The sequence below is a fragment of the Tyto alba genome, unplaced genomic scaffold (genome assembly GCF_018691265.1).
Source record: "Tyto alba isolate M040663 unplaced genomic scaffold, T.alba_DEE_v4.0 Super-Scaffold_29, whole genome shotgun sequence".
Classification (NCBI taxonomy): Eukaryota; Metazoa; Chordata; class Aves; order Strigiformes; family Tytonidae; genus Tyto; species Tyto alba.
In genome coordinates this window covers 10,803,904-10,824,997 of record NW_024881303.1, presented here as the reverse complement: position 1 = coordinate 10,824,997, position 21,094 = coordinate 10,803,904, and the positions used below count along the sequence as shown (strand labels likewise).

Genomic DNA, 21,094 nt, shown 5'->3' with positions numbered 1-21,094 from the left:
CCCCTCGAGGGGCGGCGAGGGGCGCGTTGGCTCCGGGGTGATCGCCTCCCCCGGGCTCGCCCTGGCAGAAGTCCGGGCAGAGTCGAGGGGACGGGGGCTGCCGGCGCGAATACCCTCGGCAAGGCACGGTCCCTCGCCGAGCGGGGAGAAACTTCCCCGGAGGGGCCGATCCCGTTCCCCCCCCCCCCCCCCAGCCGCTCCGCCCGCGCTCCGCCCCGGAACCGGGCGCGGCTGCCGCGGGCGGGCAGAGCCCGGCGGCTGCGGGCGCCGGCGGAGGGTCGCTGCCCGCCGAGCCTCGCCGCCCCCCCGCCCGCCGGAGGCCGCCGCGGTAAGGCCGGGCCCCGCCGGGGGCGAGGGAGGGAGGGAGGGAGGGAACGGGGTTCTCTCGGTGAGGAGAAGTTGGGCTGAATCCTTCCCCCTCCCCGCCTTCCCTCCTGGGGTTGCAACCCGGCTGGGCATCCCCCCCCCCCCCCCCCCCGGGTCTCCCCCCCGGTCCCGGCCGGTGGTGTCGAGGGAGGAAGGACCCCGGCCGGTTCCGCGGGCTGCTCGGAGCTGTTGCTCGGCGCTGCAGAGCTCGGTGCTCGGCGAGGGGCGGGGGGGGGGGGGGGGGGGGGGGAACGGGGTGGTGGTGGTGGTGGGGGCGCGGGGGGACCTGGGCTGGGCTGCGGGTGGGACAGCACAGCCCGTCGCTGGCGGGACGTGGCCCCCGACCGCCGGTTTGACGCGACAGCGGATCGGTGGGAGCCGGTCCGGATCGCAGGCGCAACAGCGTAACGGGTAGGTGGGACGAGGTCCAGGTTGCAAGCGCGACGAGGGAACGGGCGGGTGGGAGTTGCACCGGGTGGCGGTTTGCGAAGATGCCGCGTACGGGCTGGATGTGGTTCAGAGCGCGGGTGCAGCTACGCAGCGTGTAGGTGCGACGTGGTCCGGGTGGCCAGTGCCACGGTGTGACATGTAGGTGATCCAGGTGGCCAGTGCCACGGTGTGACGTGATCCAGGTGGCCAGTGCCACGGTGTGATGTGTAGGTGTGACGTGGTCCGGGTGGCCAGTGCCACAGTGTGACATGTAGGTGCAACGTGGTCCGGGTGGCCAGTGCCACTGTGTGACATGATCCAGGTGGCCAGTGCCACGGTGTGACGTGGTCCGGGTGGCCAGTGCCACGGTGTGACGTGATCCAGGTGGCCAGTGCCACGGTGTGACGTGTAGGTGCGACGTGGTCCAGACTGCAGGTGTGATGTGCAGGCGGGACGGGGTCCTGCTGGGCCCGGGTGTAACAGCACATCTGCCAGCCCTCAGCACATGGCTGCTGCCTCTGCGTCCGGGGCTGGACCGCTTTCAGGCTTTTATTTTGAAAAATTCTGTTATCCAGTGGTTTTTGGACAAGGTCTTTCAAGTCCTGCTCGGATTTATTGACATAGTTATCTTGCACCTTGTCCTCCTTTTGCTCAATAGCTCTGCAATGATGAAGTGGCTTCTTGCAACATCAGCACTGGGAGCTGAATTCCAGAGCTTGGGGGTGGAGGAGTGCTTGCATACACTGATTTTAGGAGGAATACCCCAAAATAGTGTTTATGGTCCTGACTCTCCGTACCAGATCAGCATCATGAACTGTATGTAATTTTTCCCAGATTCCTAAGACTGAGGAATTTCTCTGAGCAAACATGCTGCAGGCTGCAAAACACATCAGGCTCCCTGGTGGGCTGCAAGGAAACTTCTGGCCTAAGTCAGTTAAAAAGTTGGAGTCAGCAGAGTTACAGTAAGGTTACAGTTGTCCTACTCAACTTGCTCAGAATTTGGGCTGTCTGGCCACTAATCTCATTTCTCTTCCATCCACTTAAGCTTGGTTTCCACTACACACAGGGGCAGTAGCTGCCAAAACTGGAGGGTGAGGGCGAATTGCAGGAACCTATGAGGATACGTGATTTTTTTTTTTTGTCCTGTTATAAGTTAATAATCCCCTTCTAGGCTGTTATCCAAGAATTTTGTTTCAAAAATGCAAGCAGTGTACAAGACCCATTGTGTAAAAGATAATCTAAATGTAGGACAGGAAGAGACCTGGCGGGTCAGCAAATCTAAGCTCTGAATGATATTACGCCTTATTGCACACCACTGTAATTTATTTGTTCCCAGTCTCCTGGGAAGGGGAAGTTTCAGAATTTACTGAACTGATATTACAAATTTCTTTCCCAATATATGACTGTCTCTTACTTTGAATGTGTACTGTGACTGCTTAGTTCTCTCAGTCTGATGCTTTTTTCTCTTATCAGTATAGAAGTAGGAGTTGCATGCTTTTCTCTTCACTGTGCAATGCCAAACAAGCTAGAACTTGCTGTCTGCTTTCATGAAGCAGGCTCCGTTTCTGCTGATCCCCAGCAGTCCTGTGCTGGGCTTCTTACTCTCCGACTCCCCCGTGGATGAGCAGAGCTGCAAGGCTCAGAGGTCCGTCTGCTGCCTCTCATGCTTTGACACCTCGCCTAGAAATAAATACCTCACCTGGTAGGTACTGCAATTAACCTCCTCCTCAGGTTCCTCCTGTCCTGTGATGGGGGTGGGAAACTGGGATTTTCAGCCCCAGGTGTCCATCTGACTTCTGTTTTCTGCTGTCAGCTCTGATTTTATCCCAGCCCTCTTATTAATCCCATTTTTTATCACATTTCCCCATGCTCTGTGCTGGTGTGGTGTTCTCCCAGCTTTCTCCCACTCACTCTGTCATGAAGTTAAGTAGGATGCGATCTCCCTCACTTTCAGTAGTGATCCCCGTCAAACTCAGACTGACCCGTTTCATGGGACTGGATACCCTATTTATTACAAATTTTCGTCTTTTGCATCTTAACTCCTGGTTTCACTGAGCTGTATAGCAAGTGGCTGCACTTCAAATGTGTTGGAAGCTGAACTCTACCCCTTTCTTGTGTGCCAGGTATGCTGGATAGGTTTCCCAGAGCAACTGAGTAGAAAATTGCTCTTATCAAAGCAAAGTAAGTTGGATTTTGTCCCTCTTCCCCCCTACCCTCCCACCCCTGCCACTTACTTCCATGTCTTCAATTTTTTTTTTTCCTACAACAATTATTCTGTTGATGAGGGATTTTTAATCCCGCCGTTGTACCATAACCAGCCATGAGTAGAAGATGGGGATAATTCGGCAACGAGTAGCAACACAAGGATATTCACAGAGCTGAAACAGTTGGGGGAACTCCAGACAAACTCAGTGCTCGTATCTGAGCTTAGATTTAACTCCCAGTTGAATATCCCTGCTCTTAATATTTGCAATAAGGTCTATCAATAATGATTCAGAGGAAATACCACCCACTGAACCAACAGTCAACTCATAGGATCGCACAGTAGCACTGAACAAATCCAGCTCTGCTCAATGCAAAATACTGCAGTCAGTAGGTGAAAACAAACACATCACAAGGAGTTATCCCTGTTCCATTTGTTAACATTGTATGCTGCTTTTTCTCTAACTAGGTAAAAAATAGCTAAATATTTTGCAGAAGCTAGGTACAGCCCTGCAGCGTGGTACCCTCAGTGTTGAGTGCAGGAGGGAGGCTCGAGAATGACTACACGCTTCTGACCTAATATATTATAATCCCTTTGGTATTATCCACCAACCTCAAGTTTATTCCAGTGTTTCTCAGCACTGCATGTGCAGCAGTTTATCATACAGTGGTTGTGAGCTTTGTGCTGCAGCGGCTGCCTTCATCTCCCAGTGGCCAGAAAAAGCACTGAGAGTGCCGAATGCTGCAACAGAGCAGGCAAACAATCTGTATTTTAATTACACAGAGAGCTCCGGGGTCCCATGCTGTCAACCGAGATGCTAAGGCCAAACTGGGAGAAGGGAAAAAAAGTTATGTTAAATTTTGCGCCTTGGCTTTCTCCTTCTAACAGAGGGTGGCATCGTGCTGGCAGGTCTGGTGTGGGGTTGTCACAGCATTCCAGTTGTTCCAGTTCTGCAGGCGTGCTGTATGAACTGGAGCGAAGCACCAGGGGAGAATGCTTCAAAAAAGGGGGTTGCTACGTTTGTGTGAATTCTCAGTGCCACTCAGGATCCTCATCAAGGGCAAGTATTGTCTGATTCCTTTTTCCTAGGGAAAAAATAACTAGTGAGCAATGGCCAAGCCTCATGATTGCAACCAGATGTCATCAGTGGTGGATGAGGGGCTGATTTTATGGAACTGAGTGTGGCAACAAATAGGAAGCAGGTGTGTGGGGTTCGTGAGCCCCTGAATCATAGTCTGGCATCTCCAAGAGGGACTACAGTTAAAAGTAAGTGGTTATATGATGTGGAAGGTGAACATTTGTTGCTGTTTTGTCAACCCAGCGTTTTGCATCTGCAGAAGGCATAAGGAGAGGGTCTAACTGCATGATAGTTTTTCTATTTGATGTAATGAACAGGTATCATTCACAGATTCAGCTGTTTCTACTAGTTTGATACCTGAGCTGAAATTTCAAAGTGCTGGGAATGCTGAAGCCATGGATAAATGAAAAACTTAAGCAAGCAATAGTGTTTGCCAAAAGCTCTGTAGCATTTGGTGGTGTATTTCAGGGTGCTCTGAGAAACCTACTGAGCTGATAAAGGAGACTGGGCAAAGCCAGAAGGGGTCTGAGCCAGTGGATGAAGGCCTCATCCCAGCACTGGAGTCACTCAGCTATTTCCAAAATGTTTAAATACCCTAAAAGTAACAGCTCACTTCAGAAGAGATGTTGCTCCAGCACTATGTCCAGTAAAAAAAGTAAAGGCAAATGAAGAGCTGCCAAATTTTGTCGTTGGTAGGGCAGAATGTTGAACTTGGCATTGTTACAGTGTCACCAGATGGTGCTATTTTGCATTGACTTTGCATTTGGTTTTCTTTCCATGGCTGTTATTTTGCCTTGGCCAAGCTGTGTACGGTATTAATTTGGGGAAATGTTTAAGGGAAGCGGGGGCATTTGCTCTTTGAATTGTTGCTCCATTAGAGTCTGTTGTGCAGGTGTCCTCAGTCAGTCCTTGGTGCTGGCAGGACCTTCCCAAAAGGGACACGAGAGAAACTCCAGTTGACAGGTTGTGTAGCTGCTCACAGAGTACCCGCAGGTGCAATAACACTGATTTCTCCCCAGGTCTGACTTGTAAAGCCTTCTGTTGCCTCTGCTACTCCCAAGTTAATGGTTAATGACAATGCAGGACATCACTAATGGCAGCAGGCCACTTTGGGACTGCGTGGTCTCCAGTTTTCCAGCTGGGAGAGCTGAGTCACGTTTTAACGAGCGAGGACAGCAGAGGAATCTGGAGATCACTCCAGGAAAGTGTGGGAAAGGAGACACGCTGCAACCATAAACCCTCTAAATTTAGTTGTAGTTTAAAATGGAAAATGCTGGTGATTTTGCCCCCGCGGAGGTCAGCTGAATTTGGAGACTCGCAGGTCTGCTCTGCTCCCGCCTGCTCTGCAGCAAGCCTCTCCACGGGGCGTCAGGGCCGCCTGCCCCCCAGCAGAGCCAGTGCCATGTGGGGGGACGTGCCAGCCCCAGCCCCGTCAGCTCATCCCTTGCTGGAGATGCAGGCTCTGCCCGGCCTGTCCCGGCAGGCGGAGGGGACGGAGGGAGGGAAACAGCAGCATCAGCAGAGCCTCTTCCCTCTCCGAATCGATGAATGAGGTTGGCATCATCGCTATTTATTTATTTATAACTTTGGTGAGTGGCTTTGTTTGTGTCAGTGTAGCTAAGGAATAACTTTGTTACCCTCCGCTCAGTCAGTTAAATTGCATTATCTTTAATAGGGCAGCTATCTCCATTCTGCTTCTGTTGTGCTGGTTTCCCCTATCTGGGAACTGTCTACTCCTCATCCATCCTGCTTTTCTGTTAAGTCATTGCACAGCACTCGCTGAAAGCAGTGAGCTGAGCATTAGCGTTGTTTTCTGACAGAGGCCCCAGGTGGAAACAGAAGTTCCCACAGTACAAGGTAGCAGCTTTTTGTGAGCAAAGGTTTTGTTCCCACAGCCTGCCAGGAAGCCAAGCCATGGCAAATCTGCTCTTTCCATCACCTGGCCCAGATCAAGGTACTTCACCTAAATAAAAGCATGGTTCCTGCTGCCACAGAGCTTACTCTGAGGAGCGGGTGCAGCCCCTCACATGCTGGGTGTACAACCCGGGGGGGGCTGCAGGAGGAGAGGCAAAGCCACACAGGTCCCCCCAGTACCATCAGTTTTGCAGTGGCCCATCTCTTCCAGCCGCGCTGCTGCCCAGTGCCGGGCTCGTGCCCTCCGGTGCAGCTGGTCCCTCAGGGACACGGGGTGATGCCAGGGGGTTCTGGGGTCCAGCTTTGGAGGCTTGTCCCCTTTGCTGCCCACAGCTGTGGACCCTGGGTGGCTGCCTCTGCTGTGTTGGTTGTGTGAGTAAGCCTCCCTCCCGCCCCAGAAACAGCCACAATCTCCTCCTTTGTGCGTTTCTAGCTCAGAAAAGGCTGATTCATTCTCTGAAGCAGATTAATTACTTCTGCTATTTAAAAAATAAAAAAAAAAAAAAAAAAGAAATCCTTTGGAGTTTGTCGGCTTAACTTTCAGCTGCATGTACAATGCAGTAAAGCAAATGTGCTCTGAGCCAGAGCAAAAAAGTTTTCGGGGAAAAAGAAACTGTGGGTTGCAATATTTGCCTGGCACTTCAGCAGTGGGCTCTGCAATTTAGAAAGTATTCATGAACATGTCTAGTTCTTGACTTACATGACAAGTGGTACAAATTTGAGACTGTCATGAAGGTGAACTGGGGAACAAATACTTTTATTTCCTGATACATTTTATAACTTGTTTCCCTTCTGGTTTACATCATGCTGATGTGGCACCTGGCTCCCCGAGTGGCTTGCATCTGAAGCCTGGCTGAGCTGCTCCGTTTCTTCCTCGGAAGGCTGCTTTCCAGCCTGCTTGGCTCTGCTCGCTTGTTTATGCACTGATGGGCTATAGTTCCACATTTCAGAACAAGCTGTCCAATATTCATGAGTTATTTTGTATTTATCCAGTCCTGAGGCTTCTTTTATAAGCCTGGGGATAAATTCTGGGGTTTGTTATTTCCATTGCTGGAAATGGAATGAACCTTCACAACCATTACCAAGCCCCAAATATGGCCTTTATTTGTCTAGAAGAAAGGTAGGGGAAGAGACTATCACAAAGCTAAATTGATTGACAAGCCTGTAATTCCCAAACCCCTGTTCTGATAACACTTGTAAGCAAGTGTTGGAGCAAGCCATATGTCTAGAGATGAATCACTTATAAAATTATATCCTAATATTGGTTGTATATTTATTTATCAGATAAATATAGTGATTTTCCTCTTGAAGATCAATGACAGCCACATGCTCAGCTGGCGTAAAGCACTGCAGCTCACTGGACTATGCAAACCTGAGGATATGGCTGAAAAACTGATTTCTTTGCAAAGAAAAAAACAACATCAACTACTTGTTTCTAAAGAGATTTAAATTATTATGCAGGAAAAACTAAGAGATCAAAGTGTTGATATAAGATACCCTTTATGTAAGTTAGACCTCAGTCATTTTGCCCCAGCATGAAAATTTCCCATCATAAACCTCCAAGGAGTTGGGCCATATTAAAATGCCTACACATTAATTCCACAATTGAGAATTGGAAAGATAATATCTAGAGGACAATTTTAGGTCCTCTTGAAAGAGCTGGACCAAGTACTCCAGGAAAGTAAAGAGTTAAGCCAATATTCTAGGATTACTGTGTTATAAAATAGGGACTTCAAACTTTTTCACCCGGCCGTAGAGAAAATAGTCTGAAGGCATCTTTGGAGTGGATTAGTTTTGAAATCATGCTAAGCCACTCTTCAGCAAGAATTTATTTTAAGCGGCTCAAATGCTTAACTTTTTGAATTAGCAGCTGAGCATGTTCTCTGGTTACTCTCAGTAATGTTCTTGTTCAGACAAGCCCACAGGAGAGTATCTGGCAGTACTTGGGTCTGTTCTCCTTAATGTGTGCAATATGTATTTTGCCTGTGCCACAAGGAATCCTGGCTATGGTCAGATTTATCTGAACAAAAACATTCAGGATGTTTGCTTTTGGGCTGTTCACCAGGTGAGATACGAACCACCATGATTCATCAGCTGTTGAATGGAGAAGCTGATCTCGATAGGAGGGAGTGGCATTTGCAGCCTGTTTGAAGAACAGCTGGAAAAACGCTGCTTCCTTATGTACTATTCTGGTGTTTTGGTAGCTTTTTTTCAGCAGGGATGTCCATAAATGTTAATATGGATCTGAGGAGGGTTTGTGCCTGTGCTGGAGGAGTACAGATAAAGCCTGCACAGGACCTGCCTGCCTCTCTCTCTCTGGGGCAGGGCTCAAAAGGTCTTTTTGTGTAATTACATCGTCTCACTACTGCAGCACCAGTGTGTGTGCAAGGGAGCAGAGTTCAGCCACCTTGGTAGCCTTCATCCTAGCAATTCCTAAGCAGAGCCCCTGCAGCCTTACCATGGATGTAATATATGTATGAAGGATCAATAAACTGAATAAATATCAGGCCCTTTACTCAGTTTGTGCTTAGGAGCTCATATATCCTTTAGAGACCCATGCATGGGTCTGTGCCCTTTGCTCTGGGTAGAACTGCTGGTGCAGTTTGGGGTTTTGGCAGAAAATTTTGTCATCACTTGTCCAAAGAAAGCTCTGAGTTCCCCACAGTTAATGTTTTATTCTCCCTGGCTGGAAGCACCCTCCCCAAAACAGGATGTTTTTTTGTTGCAGGAGCTTCCTACTAAAAGAGCTGTGGAGCAAATGCTTTGGATGTTTAAAGCAGATTGACGCCATTAAATACAAAGTTCCCAGAAATATGCATGTGCTGGCAGTAACAGAGCCTTTTATTTTCATTATCTGAAGTATCTATCAGATAAAGACTACTGAAGAAGGCTTTTTTTTTTTTTTTTTTTTTTTTGTTCCCCTTATAGCATCATCTGAAGTGAATGTATTCAGCAGAAAAGCAGTCAGAGAGCTGGTCTGTGACAAGAGGGCTGGAGGGGTGTCAGTCTCCAAGAAGGGTAGAGAAATCAGTGAGCAGAAGAGACAGCAGTCAGCTTCACAGCTCCTGTCTAGCTCCCGCGACTTCCTGAGGATGCTCAGATGTCTCCCCTCTCCAAGGAGGGAGCAAACCGGCTGCTTCCATGGTGCTCTCCCAGTTCCTGGGAAGGTCATCACTGGCCCACCCCATCTGCTGCCCAGCAGCTCTTCTGGCATCTCCTGCTGTCCCCGTGGCACAGGGTCAGGCTGCAAAGGCCGTACGCCTTTCCTTCCTTGTGGGCAAGGGGAGGAGTGGGCTTTCTCCATAAATGTGTGTCTTCAACTGGCCAACTCTCCTTTCAGTGCCCTTTCAGCCCTTTCTTTGACACTGGTCCTTCTGGTTGACCTACGCAGAGTTCAGTTCTCAAATGAACGAAGAAGTATTGTTAAATTACCCAGATTTCTTTCTGGTACACTAATTTTTCCCCTATAAACATGTGGTTGTCTTCACTGGCTCCATAGGAGCCGCAGTACCCAAGCAGCTGGTCACAGAGATGCAGAGGCAAATATTACACCTGTAATTCTTGAATACTGGCTGTGCTGACGTTTAGTAACTTAGTAGTGGATGATACTAGGCATTTTAGGCAGGACCACCTAAAAAGAGCCATCTCAGCAGACCTCCGGCTAGCATCTCTCCCTACTGGCAGAAATGAGCTGGGTGTCTCCTTTCCAAAATCCTTGACAACTTACAAGAAAAAACACTGGCACAGGAGCTGGTTTGTCACATAAATGTAGAGCAGCAAGAAGACACTGATTGCTGTAATTAGCGATAATCTAATTCCTAAGGGCAAACGGGGTGTATTTATTTCTGTTTAATTGGATTCCTGCATTTTGTGGACCTGCCATGTGAGCAGGGGAGCCACAGCGCTGCGATCCGGAGGCAGCAGCGTGATGCGAGCTGGAGAGGGTCTTGGCTCTTCTTTACCTGATGTGGGACTAAACTCTTAGTTCTTGATTTAACCTGTCCGATTTTGATGTAATACTCAGAGGCGCACCAAATCATCTGCTAGAAAATAGTGGTAAAATTAAACTGGTTTGCTGAGGGAAAACCATTAGCCCTCTGTGAGCAAGCTGAAAGCGAAGTTGCTGGGACCGAAGCTCAGATGTGAGGGGACGGGTCCACAAAAGGTTTTTTGGCCTTAACACCCTACATCCTTGTGGTTTGGGGGCAAAGCTTTGCTCCCCAGGACACTCAGCTCTCCTGGGAGACAAGACTTCAGACTCCCCCGTCGGCTCCCCTCTCCAAGGACACCAACACGGGGCTGCCGCTGCTTCCTCCAGAGGAAGAGGAGGCCGGGGGTGCCGAGGAAACCCTCGCTCCCCAGGCAGCGCCCAGAGCCTTCAGTCAGAGGCACAACCCCACGCGTGAACTCTTTCTGGTCGTGCCGTGAAAAGCGAACGCCGTGGCCAGGTCTGAGTCCCTTGGGCAGTCGGGTCGGCGGGCTGGGGCTGGGGGCTGTCCTGGCCGGGGTGTCTGTCGGGCCGGGCCGGGCCGGGCCGGAGCCGCCCCCGCGCAGGCCGGCCTCGGAGCGCGCCAGGCCGCAGCGGCCGGGCAGGGCAGCCGGCACCGGGGAGCAGCGCAAGGGATGCCCGAGCTGGGATCCAGACCCCCCGCGGTTTTTTTTCTCAGCGACTGCCCGTTGCTGCTGCTGTTCATGGGCCTAGAGCTGGGGTTTCTGCTTATTTTTTATCTGGGAGACGATGCAGCCTTTCTAAGAACACAGACATTTCTGGAGTATCTCGTAGGTCCAGATGAAACCTCATGGGAACTGATAGCCCTTTAAATTTCTTCATGGTTGCAAGGACAGGATTTTGCAACATCCTTTCGTCTCAGGAATTTTTTTTCTGTTAACTTTTTATTTCTTCCCTGAAACCTGCTGTGGCCCGCATCCTGCTCCCAAGAACCAGATTAGTGACTAATCTTTTGAGGACTTGCAGGTTACTCTTCAGCAGTGCATGTAACATAAAGTGATACTCATTCGCTGTTGTAAAACCCATCATGAACTAACGTTTGGCTTGGAATGTATAAACACACCCTCAGAGTGCTTCCTACAGCAGGATGGGGAGCTGTGCAGAGTCATTTCCCTGGACGTTGAATTGTTATGATGAAACTGCCTTAATTAGAAAGCACGTGGGCAAGTTCATCTCTTAAAGGCTAGCTGAATTTGGACCAAAGGGCAGACAGATCAGTGTATTTCTAATATTGGTGGAGCTGCGCTTGTGTACACAAGGGTTGAGTCTTCCCCACTAAGGCAGGAAAACTCTTGTTGTGGGCTCCAACTTTTGATCTAGGATGTTCAATTCAGGGTAGAGACCACACAGAGTAAGAAAAAAACAGCATTTGAAGCCTAACCGCTACCCTGAGCCAGGTAGGAGGTCTCTGCTAAAGTGGGCCATGTTGAAATATTCACAATTTAATAATAACTGGCTTTCAGCTAACAGCTCCCAAGAGACTGAATGGATGCGTTTTACAACTGTGGCTGACAAACCAGATTCCACATGAAATGTCAACCATAAAGGCACAGAGACATTTTCTGTTAGAAAGAACTTTTAAAGTCTTCAGAGCGTGCTCAGCCCGTAGAAGCTGAGCTGGACTGAAGCTCAGTGGGACCTTGGGGGTGCCCCGGTGAGAGCAGGATTCCCATCATTGAGCCCCTGGCCAGGGGGGCACTACCTGAGCCTCCGACCTTTGCTGTTCCACCCCTCTCCTAGCTGCCCATCCCAGGACAGGCAGCCTCGGGTCAGACATCCTTGTTGTTTTAACCTGTTCTGGCTTTCCCAGCATTTCAAAGGCCTCTGGGATCTTGCAGTGTTCAAAGCCCCCGTGCCACAAAGCCAGAAAACCCCGTGCAGCTGGTGCAAGGTTCAAGGGACTGTCCCCACTGCCTGCTACCCCCACGCTCTCCATCCCACCCACCCCCAGCCAGCCTTCTTCCTCTTTTTTTGTTTTCTTTTTTTTTTCATCTTTCCTTTGCCAGATCATTTCCCTGCTCTGAGTCATGCCATGCCAGGACCGCTTTCTCGTGCTGGCAGATGGAGGTGCTATGCGGTGTAAGCCTCCTTCCTTCCCAGCCCATGGGGAAGTGTCAGTGTCACCCTCCCAGCAGCCAGCCCAGAGTGAATGAGGGAGGTGAGAAAGGACATGCAAATGCCTTCCCTGGAGGCTACAGAAAAGTCACTTCCTTGCACCTTTCGGAAGACTAGTATTTACATACTATTAGACGCTGATATCCTGTTGAACTTTCTTAGAGCGTGCAATTTGCAAACACGCTTCTTTGGAGATTTAGACTTTATTGACTGAAGGTTGCTTGGCAGAGGAGAAAATGAGCTGGCTGGGGAAGTGAAGGTTCACACGGGCGGTCAGGAAGGATCCTTCTGTGCAAGAGAGACAAGGGAATAATTTGGCTTCAGCTCTGAGGTAGGAATTCTTCCCTCTGCCTATTTTCTCTGTCCTCTTGGCATCCTGTGGAGGTGTTTAAAAACAAAACAAAAAAGCAATAAAAGGTTTTTGGCTCTCATAATATCTGTTTGTGTGACAGCTTCCCACTGAGCAGGAGCCGGGAGAGTCTTAGAAAGTTCCCACCGTGCTATCCATGTTGCTGGGTAACAGTTTCTGCTTCTCACATGACCCCCAAATCATAATAATAAATTGCATCCCAAAATGCTGAATGATGCTGGAATCGCTGGTAGGTGGAGGTGCTGCCTCTACCCCAGCGTGTGGGTGCTGGAGCAAGGAGCGGGGCGGGGCGGGGGCTCCAGACCTGTTTTACCCCCTGTCAGGATTTTTGTGGGATCCGGACCCGAGTCCCGTTCCTTTCCACCTGAGGTCAGGACACCACGCTGGCTCCCGTGGGTCTGCCAGCGACAGCCGGGAGGAAGCCCCGGTGAGACCAGGGTTGAGTGTTTGCAGCCCCCTTTGCTGCAGCGCAGCTGAGAGCCGGCATCCCCTGCGTGGGTGAGTGCTGGCCACCATCTGAGACCCCTCCAACCCGAAATCCGCCGTGCCTCTGAAGGCCTGTGGTAGCATATGAGGGTGCTGCAGGGCTCATATCCACCATGGAAAGCTTTTTAAATGTGTTTGGTTGGCTTAGCACTCAGGCAGACAGGCAAGGCTGGTGCTTTGCTTCTGGGCAGGTCTCCCCAGTGGCAAGGGCTGTTTCCAAAGCAAAGGTCTGACAGCTGCACCGACCTGGTTTAAACCTGGTTTACCAGATTAAGGTAAATTGGTTATTGCGTGTCTTCAGACAGTGTTACTGTTATAATGAAGAGTGGGTTTAAACTCATTTAAAGCTAAGCTAGTGCAACCTTTAAATATAAATAAGGCTTTAGATGCCACTGAAGATCCTAACATAGACATCCTTGAGCACATCACTTGAGCTTGATTTGTATGTGGTACCTGTAGCAGCCTGATGATTTATTTACATTTTTATTTACTGGTAAGGAGGAAAGCACTGGTGATTGTTTTTACCAGTGTGGTTAAACCTGGTGTGACGCCCCCCCTACCAATACATATTGAATGGAGACATTTACCCCTTTGTGCAAGACATCACATGATATCATAGCATATATTTGCCCAGGAAAGAGAATGTGCTGGCACACAGCATCCTAACAGTGGTTGGTGGATGGCACTGAATCAGGACAACTCAGTTTTCCTTTCTTTGTAAAAGAGTAAGCTATATTGGCAAAATACGTATACATTTATACCAGTATGGACACAGTCCTTTTTGTCTATGCACTGAAGTCCTTTTCTGGGAGTTCACTGCCAGAAGAAGCCGTTGCCAGCCCCATGCCATCCCCAGCCAGCACGGGGATGGCACAGCTCCTGCCCACCGGCCGCAGCGGGCTGCCTGGCCATGCTCCCTCATCTGCTAAAGACAAAAACCTCCTTGTAACAGCACGGCACCTCTGAGGGCACAGCCAACCCGGGCTGCTTTGTGAGAGCTCCTGTTTGCCTCACACGTGGGCTGTGCCAAAGCAAAGCATAGCCTGCCAGAGACTTCATGAACTTCTTCAGTAATGCAGAGCAAGATTGGGCACTCATTCCAAGACCTTCTGATTTTTTAAGCATAAATCACTCATTCTGGCCTCTGATACAGTTGAGGATCGAGAATACATGGATCTGAAGGTGACTGAGGCTACAAGCTATGGCAAAAAAAGGATGGAGCAGCAGTTGGTTTGTGTACTGAGGCAGAGTCTGTTGGGCAAACCATGTTTGTATGCCTCAGTTTTCCACCATACCCTTACTGTCAGCTCCCCTGGGAGACTGAGTACGCTGCCAGTTCCTACCGATGCCAATGGGCCCATACCAAGGGGTCACACTGGTATCTGAATAGGGGTTTATGGGGCCTTCCCCCACTTCTTTCAGTGCATGGGAGGATGATTTCATTAGCCTGTATGTATGTGAGGTGTTCAGACACTACATGGGAAAACACAACGGTACAAATGAAAGCAAGAGGAGAGAAGGAACAAACCCATCACACTTCTTGAAGTGGGTTTGGAAAGCACAGAGCCAGGATGTTGTTTCTTTTTAGTGACTGAGTAGTCTGACATGTTGTGAAATACAAAGACTTGGCATATTCCCAGCAGTAGAGTGAAAACTGGAACTATCCAGAAGCAAAACCTATCATTAGCAGTCAGCCAGGCAGAACGGGCTCCTGAGAGCCAGGAATAGGCACGGAAGGGAGGAGAGGCTGAGTAGCAAGAAAGAGCTTTTCTTAAGGGCCAGCAGTGTGCCCCAGCAGCCTTGCCAAAGGAACCAGAGGGCTGTGAGGGCAGCACATGGAGTCGGGATGCTCTCAGACTTCTTCAGAGGGCAGCAAGGAGCTGCTGTTCCCCCTCATGCCCCTCCATCCTGCAGCGTAGGCAGTGGGTCTGCTCCCAAAAAGTCAGAATGGTTTTGACCTGTAGTTTTTCTCCTTTTTGTTTTTACTCAATTATACTTAGCTGCCCTGAGAAATCTCTTTTTACATGTCCTCCCAGGTCCTTGCTGTGATCCATGTCACACCAGCGGCATGTAATAATTTATACTGAAAGCTGTGCTGTGCAGCTCTGTTCTCCACAGCTTCACAGAATGAAGAAAGTATTGATGTGCCCTGATTTATCTCCCACAGATGTCATCTCCCTAGGAGCTGACTTGAAGGACAGAGGGGCACAGAAAACTGAATCTGGAAAGCACCTGATTCAAAAAGAAAGGAGGAGGAAATTTTATGAACTGGGTTGGATGTATGCAGGGAGCATCACAGCTTTTCAAACCCAGTGATCCAAAAAGTTAGCACCGTGAACTGCAATGTTGCTGTGTCTGGGTGCAAGAGGACAAGCCTTTATGATGCCTGTATGCTTCCCAAAGGAATCTCTTCAAATTAAGAGTATGTCTGCATTGATGCTTCTTTATCTGTCATTCCTGATCGGTGCTAACCAACCTCTGAGGGCAAGAAGCAAGATGAGGAGGGGGTTACATTTTTCATGGTGAATGCTGTGGGCTGTGCTTGTCCCCACGGCAGCAAGCACAGATGCTCTGTCAGGATGAGTCCTAGGGAGCAGCACCCAGCACCCATGCCAAGCCTGTTGCTGGGGCGGGCAGACCGTGGGTGCTGCAGGCACAGTCGGATGCAGAGGCTGGGGACATTGCTTCCCCCATTGCGTCCTCCTCTATGGCCAGGGCAGCAAAAAGCAAAGCTCCCCATGCCTTTCTACTGGCAGGAGGTGAGATGTATTCAGCCTTTTAAGTCTAGTGACTTGTCTTTTTTTGTCAGGGTACTTTCCTTCCCTCAGCAAGCATAGTCTACATGGCCTCTGTGAGACAGCCAGATAGATGTGGTCCATTTTAATCCCTTATCTGTCTCACTCTGCTGAGATCATTTACCTGTTAGCAAGCTCCTGTGGTCAGAGATAAAGGGCGAAACTACCAGTCCTTTAAGGCTGTATCTGAGTGGCTTTGGAACACTGTGCTTCATGGAAAATATGGAAAGATGTTGCATTCATAATATATCACTCATATCTGTGTTTGTAAACAGATTTATCACACCATCTGCAGAATCATACTGCAGTCTCCTCCATATTTATTTCCTTTTCATTTATATAGTACAGCTCCTATTTATTTTATTCCCTTTTTACGATTAGATACATTAGCCATCTTTTTTCCTTCCCTACAAAAAGAGCGCACTCTCTGTGGGGAAAAAAATATTTAATCACTCCAATTTGTTCAGCTTAGTGCATAAAAACACAAGCCGGTACTGTTTGGAGAGGTACCTGCCCGGGTTTGTTTCTCATCTCTTCACATCTGTGCAGAGCAGGTGGGGAGGAAAGGATAATTCAGAACAAATTCACTGGTAAACAGGATGCCCTGTCGGTATTTCCTGTGTCCTGTTGCACTGATTGAGCTTAATTTTCAGAAATCAGCTAAGTCTAAAGTCAATAATGCTATTATAATCTCTCTGACTTTCTGTAGCCGATACAATATATGATGAAGTATTTGTTCAGCTGGGAGCAAATATCCAGCCCACTTTGCTATCTGGTTTGATAAGAAACATTTAGTCATATGCAAATAAAAAAAGAGATTTGCTGAGTATAAGAAGTTGTGCTGAGAGAGGGAAGCTTGCGATCGGGCAGGCACTTCTGCAGCCCCTCGGCTGAATAGCAGGAGCCCCGGCACTGCTCCGGCCCTGGGCGTGAGCCGGCAGGACCAGGCTCCTGCACCAGCTGCTCCTGCAGGCTTTCTCACCTGGGGGGACCGCGAGGCTCTTTGTGCACCCACAGGGCCCTAAGATCTGCTTGGTGCACGCTTTCACTTTGGGGAAAGAGTCTGGGTTACAGCAGAGCCAAGAGGAGGGACAAGTCCCACCCAGTGAGCCAGGGCTCGGCTCCCCCTGCCAGCGCTTGCATTTGGGCCCATTCCCTCTTCAGAGGTAAAAATTCCAGGACAGTCAATTCCTCCCCCTAGCCAGGAGGCTGAAGGATCTTGGGTCTTCAGGGAAGCCACCAAAGGACAGGGCTGGGCAGGATGAGCTGTGCTCCACCCTGGTTGGGTGGTCCTCAGCACTGCTGAAGGTCTGGCCGTGTCCCCAGGCACGGGAAGAGGACTGTGGGGCTCGATGCACAGCACAGGGCAGGATTTGGCCGCAGCTCCTTAGGAGCACCTCTCTGGCTCCATGCCTGTATTTTTGCTTCCCTGAGAGGTGTGGAATGCTGCCCCATTGCCAGGGCTGTGACCAGGCAGGATGCTTTTGCTTCTCTCCCTCTGGGGAAGGAGGATTTCTCTTCTCCTTCGCATTGAGCCTAACCCACATTCCTGAGCTTGGGTACAGGGGAGCGACTGAGGGTGACTAATTCAACAAGAATTTTACCAAGAGTGAGTAAGGGCTCTGGGCTGCAGACAGTGATGACAAATCTTAGAAACTCAAGCCTGTACTTTGTCGGAGGGTTTGGGTTTTGAGTTTTTTATATGGTCCCTTTTATTACTTTTCAGCTGTACAGTGTGTTCTCAGATGGTATATTCGCAACTGCATGTTTTTCGATCATGACCATCATTTTTTCAGATAACAGAACAGTGAACAACTGGGCACTTGGCCAGCTCTTTCTCCATTGAAGCAAGGGGAAACTCTGCAAAAGGGTTTCTCCAGAGCTCTCTAAAAGGATCACCTTTTCCCAGGGGACTTGTTCGAGCTCTCCCAAATATCCGATCCCATCCCACTTTTCATCCTTCAAAGAGGCGTGTTTAGGCCAATAGTATCATGTCTACCACAAATTAGTGAGCAAACTTTTTGGCTGTGTATTTGCCAAGGGGTGACTGCCAAAATGAGACTTCGGGGTCTGCTGCGGTGAAGAAGCCAGAACCTTTCTCAACAGTGAAGTCCCCAGGAAAAATTACAAGACAGGCTTTCAAATAACGAGATTATTTCCAACTGTTGTAAATGGTCTGTCCTTTATCTTGGCTTTCTGCCAAATAAAACCTTTAAGAGATTTCTTGGTTTAGATTTTTCAAGCCTTTTTTCTACACGCTGCAGGGCTAGAAACCCTTGTCCTGGAGCTGGTAACCGAAAGCGATACTCTCCTATAATCCCTTCAGTTCCTCAGGTGCTGGGTTTTGGGGGCCAACTGGCCCCCAGGTTATTTTGAGCACCATGCAAGCTCACCAGCCCAGAGAAGCAGAGGTCCCGGTGCTGTGGCATGGAGGGGAGGTAGTGTTAGTGGCTGGCTTTGGGTCCAGCAGGTTTATCCCCCCTTAGTGGGACAAACTGTCTTCTCCGGGATCAATTCAGCTTTAAAATTATTGCAATCAGCTTTGAAAAGGACTTGAACTGTATAACTTAATCATTGCAGGTCTGGAAAATAATAATCCTGCCTAAAAACATAAAATTTGGCACCAAGAGTTAATTAGACTTGGCTTTGCTATCTCTCTGTGCTGAATCAGCTCCTCATCCTCCTTGCTGCTAACAGCATGGCTGAGACAGGCCATGTCCTGCAGGAAGAAGGGCCTTGAAGAGATGTTTCCCGTCTCCAAAAAGATGCACTGCTGTTCTCACAGCCTCCTGCTGCCGTCCCTTCACTTGCAACCTGTCGGGCTCTCACATTATCATGTGCAAGCACCACGTTTTGCAAACATATTTTCTATTACAGCAGACAGGAAGAAATGAAGTGAGTGCTATAAAACTTACCTCCACATCAGTCAAAAGAAACAAAAACAAAAAATGACAGGGTAATCGGATGCTCTTATGAACAGGATATGCTCAAAATTATTTCTCCATCCCATTACAAATGCTTAGAAACTGCACAGCCTCTTCAACACAGTGAGATTTTAAAGTGGTTTAATGGCCCTAAGGAGTTCAGAGCTGATAATGCTGCTTTCAACCTTATCCTTTTGCTGCATTAAAATAGGTAGTGGCTGTTGACTGGTGTAAATTGGCTACTTTTAAAGCTGTATTTGCTGGCTTAAATGTGTTAAGAGTCCCTCTACAGAGTTTTCAGGGCCTGAATGTAATATGTGTGGTTAAGGAGGAGATATATTAAGTTTCATCAGCCAAGGACAGGCTCCGGTGTGTGCCCTATGTGCTGAAGAGCTGGGGATCTGCTTCTGTTGAGTTTTACATCCCAAATACTAGAAGAAAAACCAGAGCTGCTAGAGGGTTGTTGATCAGTCCGGACAAACTTCTCACTCACTCTTTTCTTTTTCTTTCAGGACAAACTGTTCACGATGTCACTCAAAAAGGAAGGTGCCCACAAGAAGTGGGCTGCCCTGAAGGAGAAACTCGGACCCCAGGAGACTGACCACTCAGAGGCCAACCTGGAAAATGCAGAGCCAGAGTTGTGCATCCGTCTCTTGCAAATGCCATCGGTGGTGAACTACTCCGGGCTGAAGAAGCGGCTGGAGAACAGCGACGATGCCTGGATGGTCCAGTTCCTGGAGCTGTGTGGGCTGGACCTCCTCCTGGAGGCCCTGGACAGATTGTCTGGGCGAGGAGTGGCCAGGATTTCTGATGCCTTGCTTCAGCTCACTTGCATTAACTGTGTGCGAGCGGTCATGAACTCCCACAAAGGCATCGAATACATTGTGAGCAACGAGGGCTATGTCAGAAAACTCTTCCAAGGTGAGAAGACATCCTCCTGCTTCATCCACCACATATGGCATTGGGGCAGACTGACTTTCCTGTTGCTTATCCTCTTGTCCCGCACTGGGTTTCTTGCAAATTGTTGGTCACAACTGATGAATGAGATTTTTTTCTTCTTTAAAATAATAATACTGCTTTGCAATCACATTGCCTTTGCCACTCAATGCTATTTCCACCCAAATATCTTCATAGTTTACTCAAAAGCCAGGGATAAACCCAGCCTTAGCTGTACACAGGCATGAGTAGTCCTTGACTCTTCAGTTGTCAGCAGACATTTGCTATTTAGTCTTTGTGAGTCCCAAGGGCAGAGGGAGGGGAATTGAAAGGGCTTGGAGCCTTGTAGCCTGTAAAGAGGAGGGAAGGTGGCATGATTTAGACTCAAGAGAGCCTGTTCTCTGCGCTGCTCAGTCTGTTCCTTCTAGAATATGATATGTAATACCACTCACTTTCTTCTGCCATTCAATTGGCTTGTCGTTAGGTATGAAACTCATCAAGGCATCTCCTAGAACTTATTGTGTAGCACTTAATGATGGTGGTGCTGGGAGTATAACTTCTGTGCTGCTTCACAGAGCTGAGATCACAGCTGCGCCAAGAAACCCTTATTAATAGCTCTTTAAAATGCATTTAGTCTGAAAGCTAGCTTGCCCCCCTCTTCAGTTTTGAAGCCTCTTCCTTCCTCTCCACTCTGTATTTTCTTAACCAGTGAGAAATATAGAGCTGGCCTTTTTGTGCTGTGAAAAACAGAGGGGTACCCTGGGCTTTTCAGCAGTCAAGCTTCTTTGTGCACTAATAAAGGAAAAATAAGATGGTCTAATCCTCCCAATTCCCAGGGCTCACAGAGAGAGAATAGTGGAAAAAAGGGCATACATGGGAACTGATTAGAACAATTGGCCTACTTGATATGCATATTGGGTGTTTCTGCACTAAGAATAAAACTCATTAATTGAGGAAAATGGTTCATCTGCTGTTCTAGAAAATACCCATATGTGAAATAAAATATGTGATTGTGAGTGCTGAGATCTTGGCTGCTGTTGCAGTGTGTCACTGGTACATGGGAAAAATGAACACCTCCAAGCAGCACCAAAATGCCAATAGGGTACCTGAACTAGTATTTACTGTTCCCACGAGAAGCTACTACCAGATATTGCTATAGGAATGGAATATCTATAAACCAAGATATTTTTCTTCTCATCTTCCACATACTGGTTCCACTCCTTCAATCTTTTTTCCACCACTGGTCATAAGCCATGTCACAGAAGACGCTGAGTTTCAGAACATTAATGTCATCATAACTTCTTTTTTGCTTTGTTTTGTTTTCCCTCCAGCACTTGATACAACTAATGTCATGGTCAAAAAGCAAGTATTTGAGCTCCTGGCTGCACTGTGCATTTACTCACCAGATGGCCACGCTTTGGCTTTGGATGCCCTGGACCATTACAAGGCAAGTGTTGGGCTGTATCAGA

The 21,094-nt window shown here is 48.7% G+C and overlaps 1 protein-coding gene across 8 annotated transcripts in view; it reads left to right on the top strand.

Annotated features, from left to right (window-relative positions):
* Positions 1-232: 232 nt before the first annotated feature.
* The window catches only part of LOC104356875 (inverted formin-2), a 44,136-nt gene continuing 23,274 nt past the window's right edge, over positions 233-21,094 (top strand). For 2 of the 8 annotated variants that reach the window (XM_042799082.1, XM_042799081.1), the window contains exons 1-3: positions 15,138-15,392; positions 19,202-19,610; positions 20,957-21,072. In XM_042799082.1, the coding sequence (XP_042655016.1) occupies positions 19,217-19,610; positions 20,957-21,072 (510 nt within the window). In that variant the 5' untranslated portion in view covers positions 15,138-15,392; positions 19,202-19,216. Of the gene's footprint in view, positions 329-685; positions 782-2,348; positions 2,498-4,082; positions 4,265-15,137; positions 15,393-19,201; positions 19,611-20,956; positions 21,073-21,094 lie in introns of those variants that run through there. The other 6 variants (XM_042799077.1, XM_042799083.1, XM_042799075.1 and 3 more) reach the window with 6 other exon arrangements.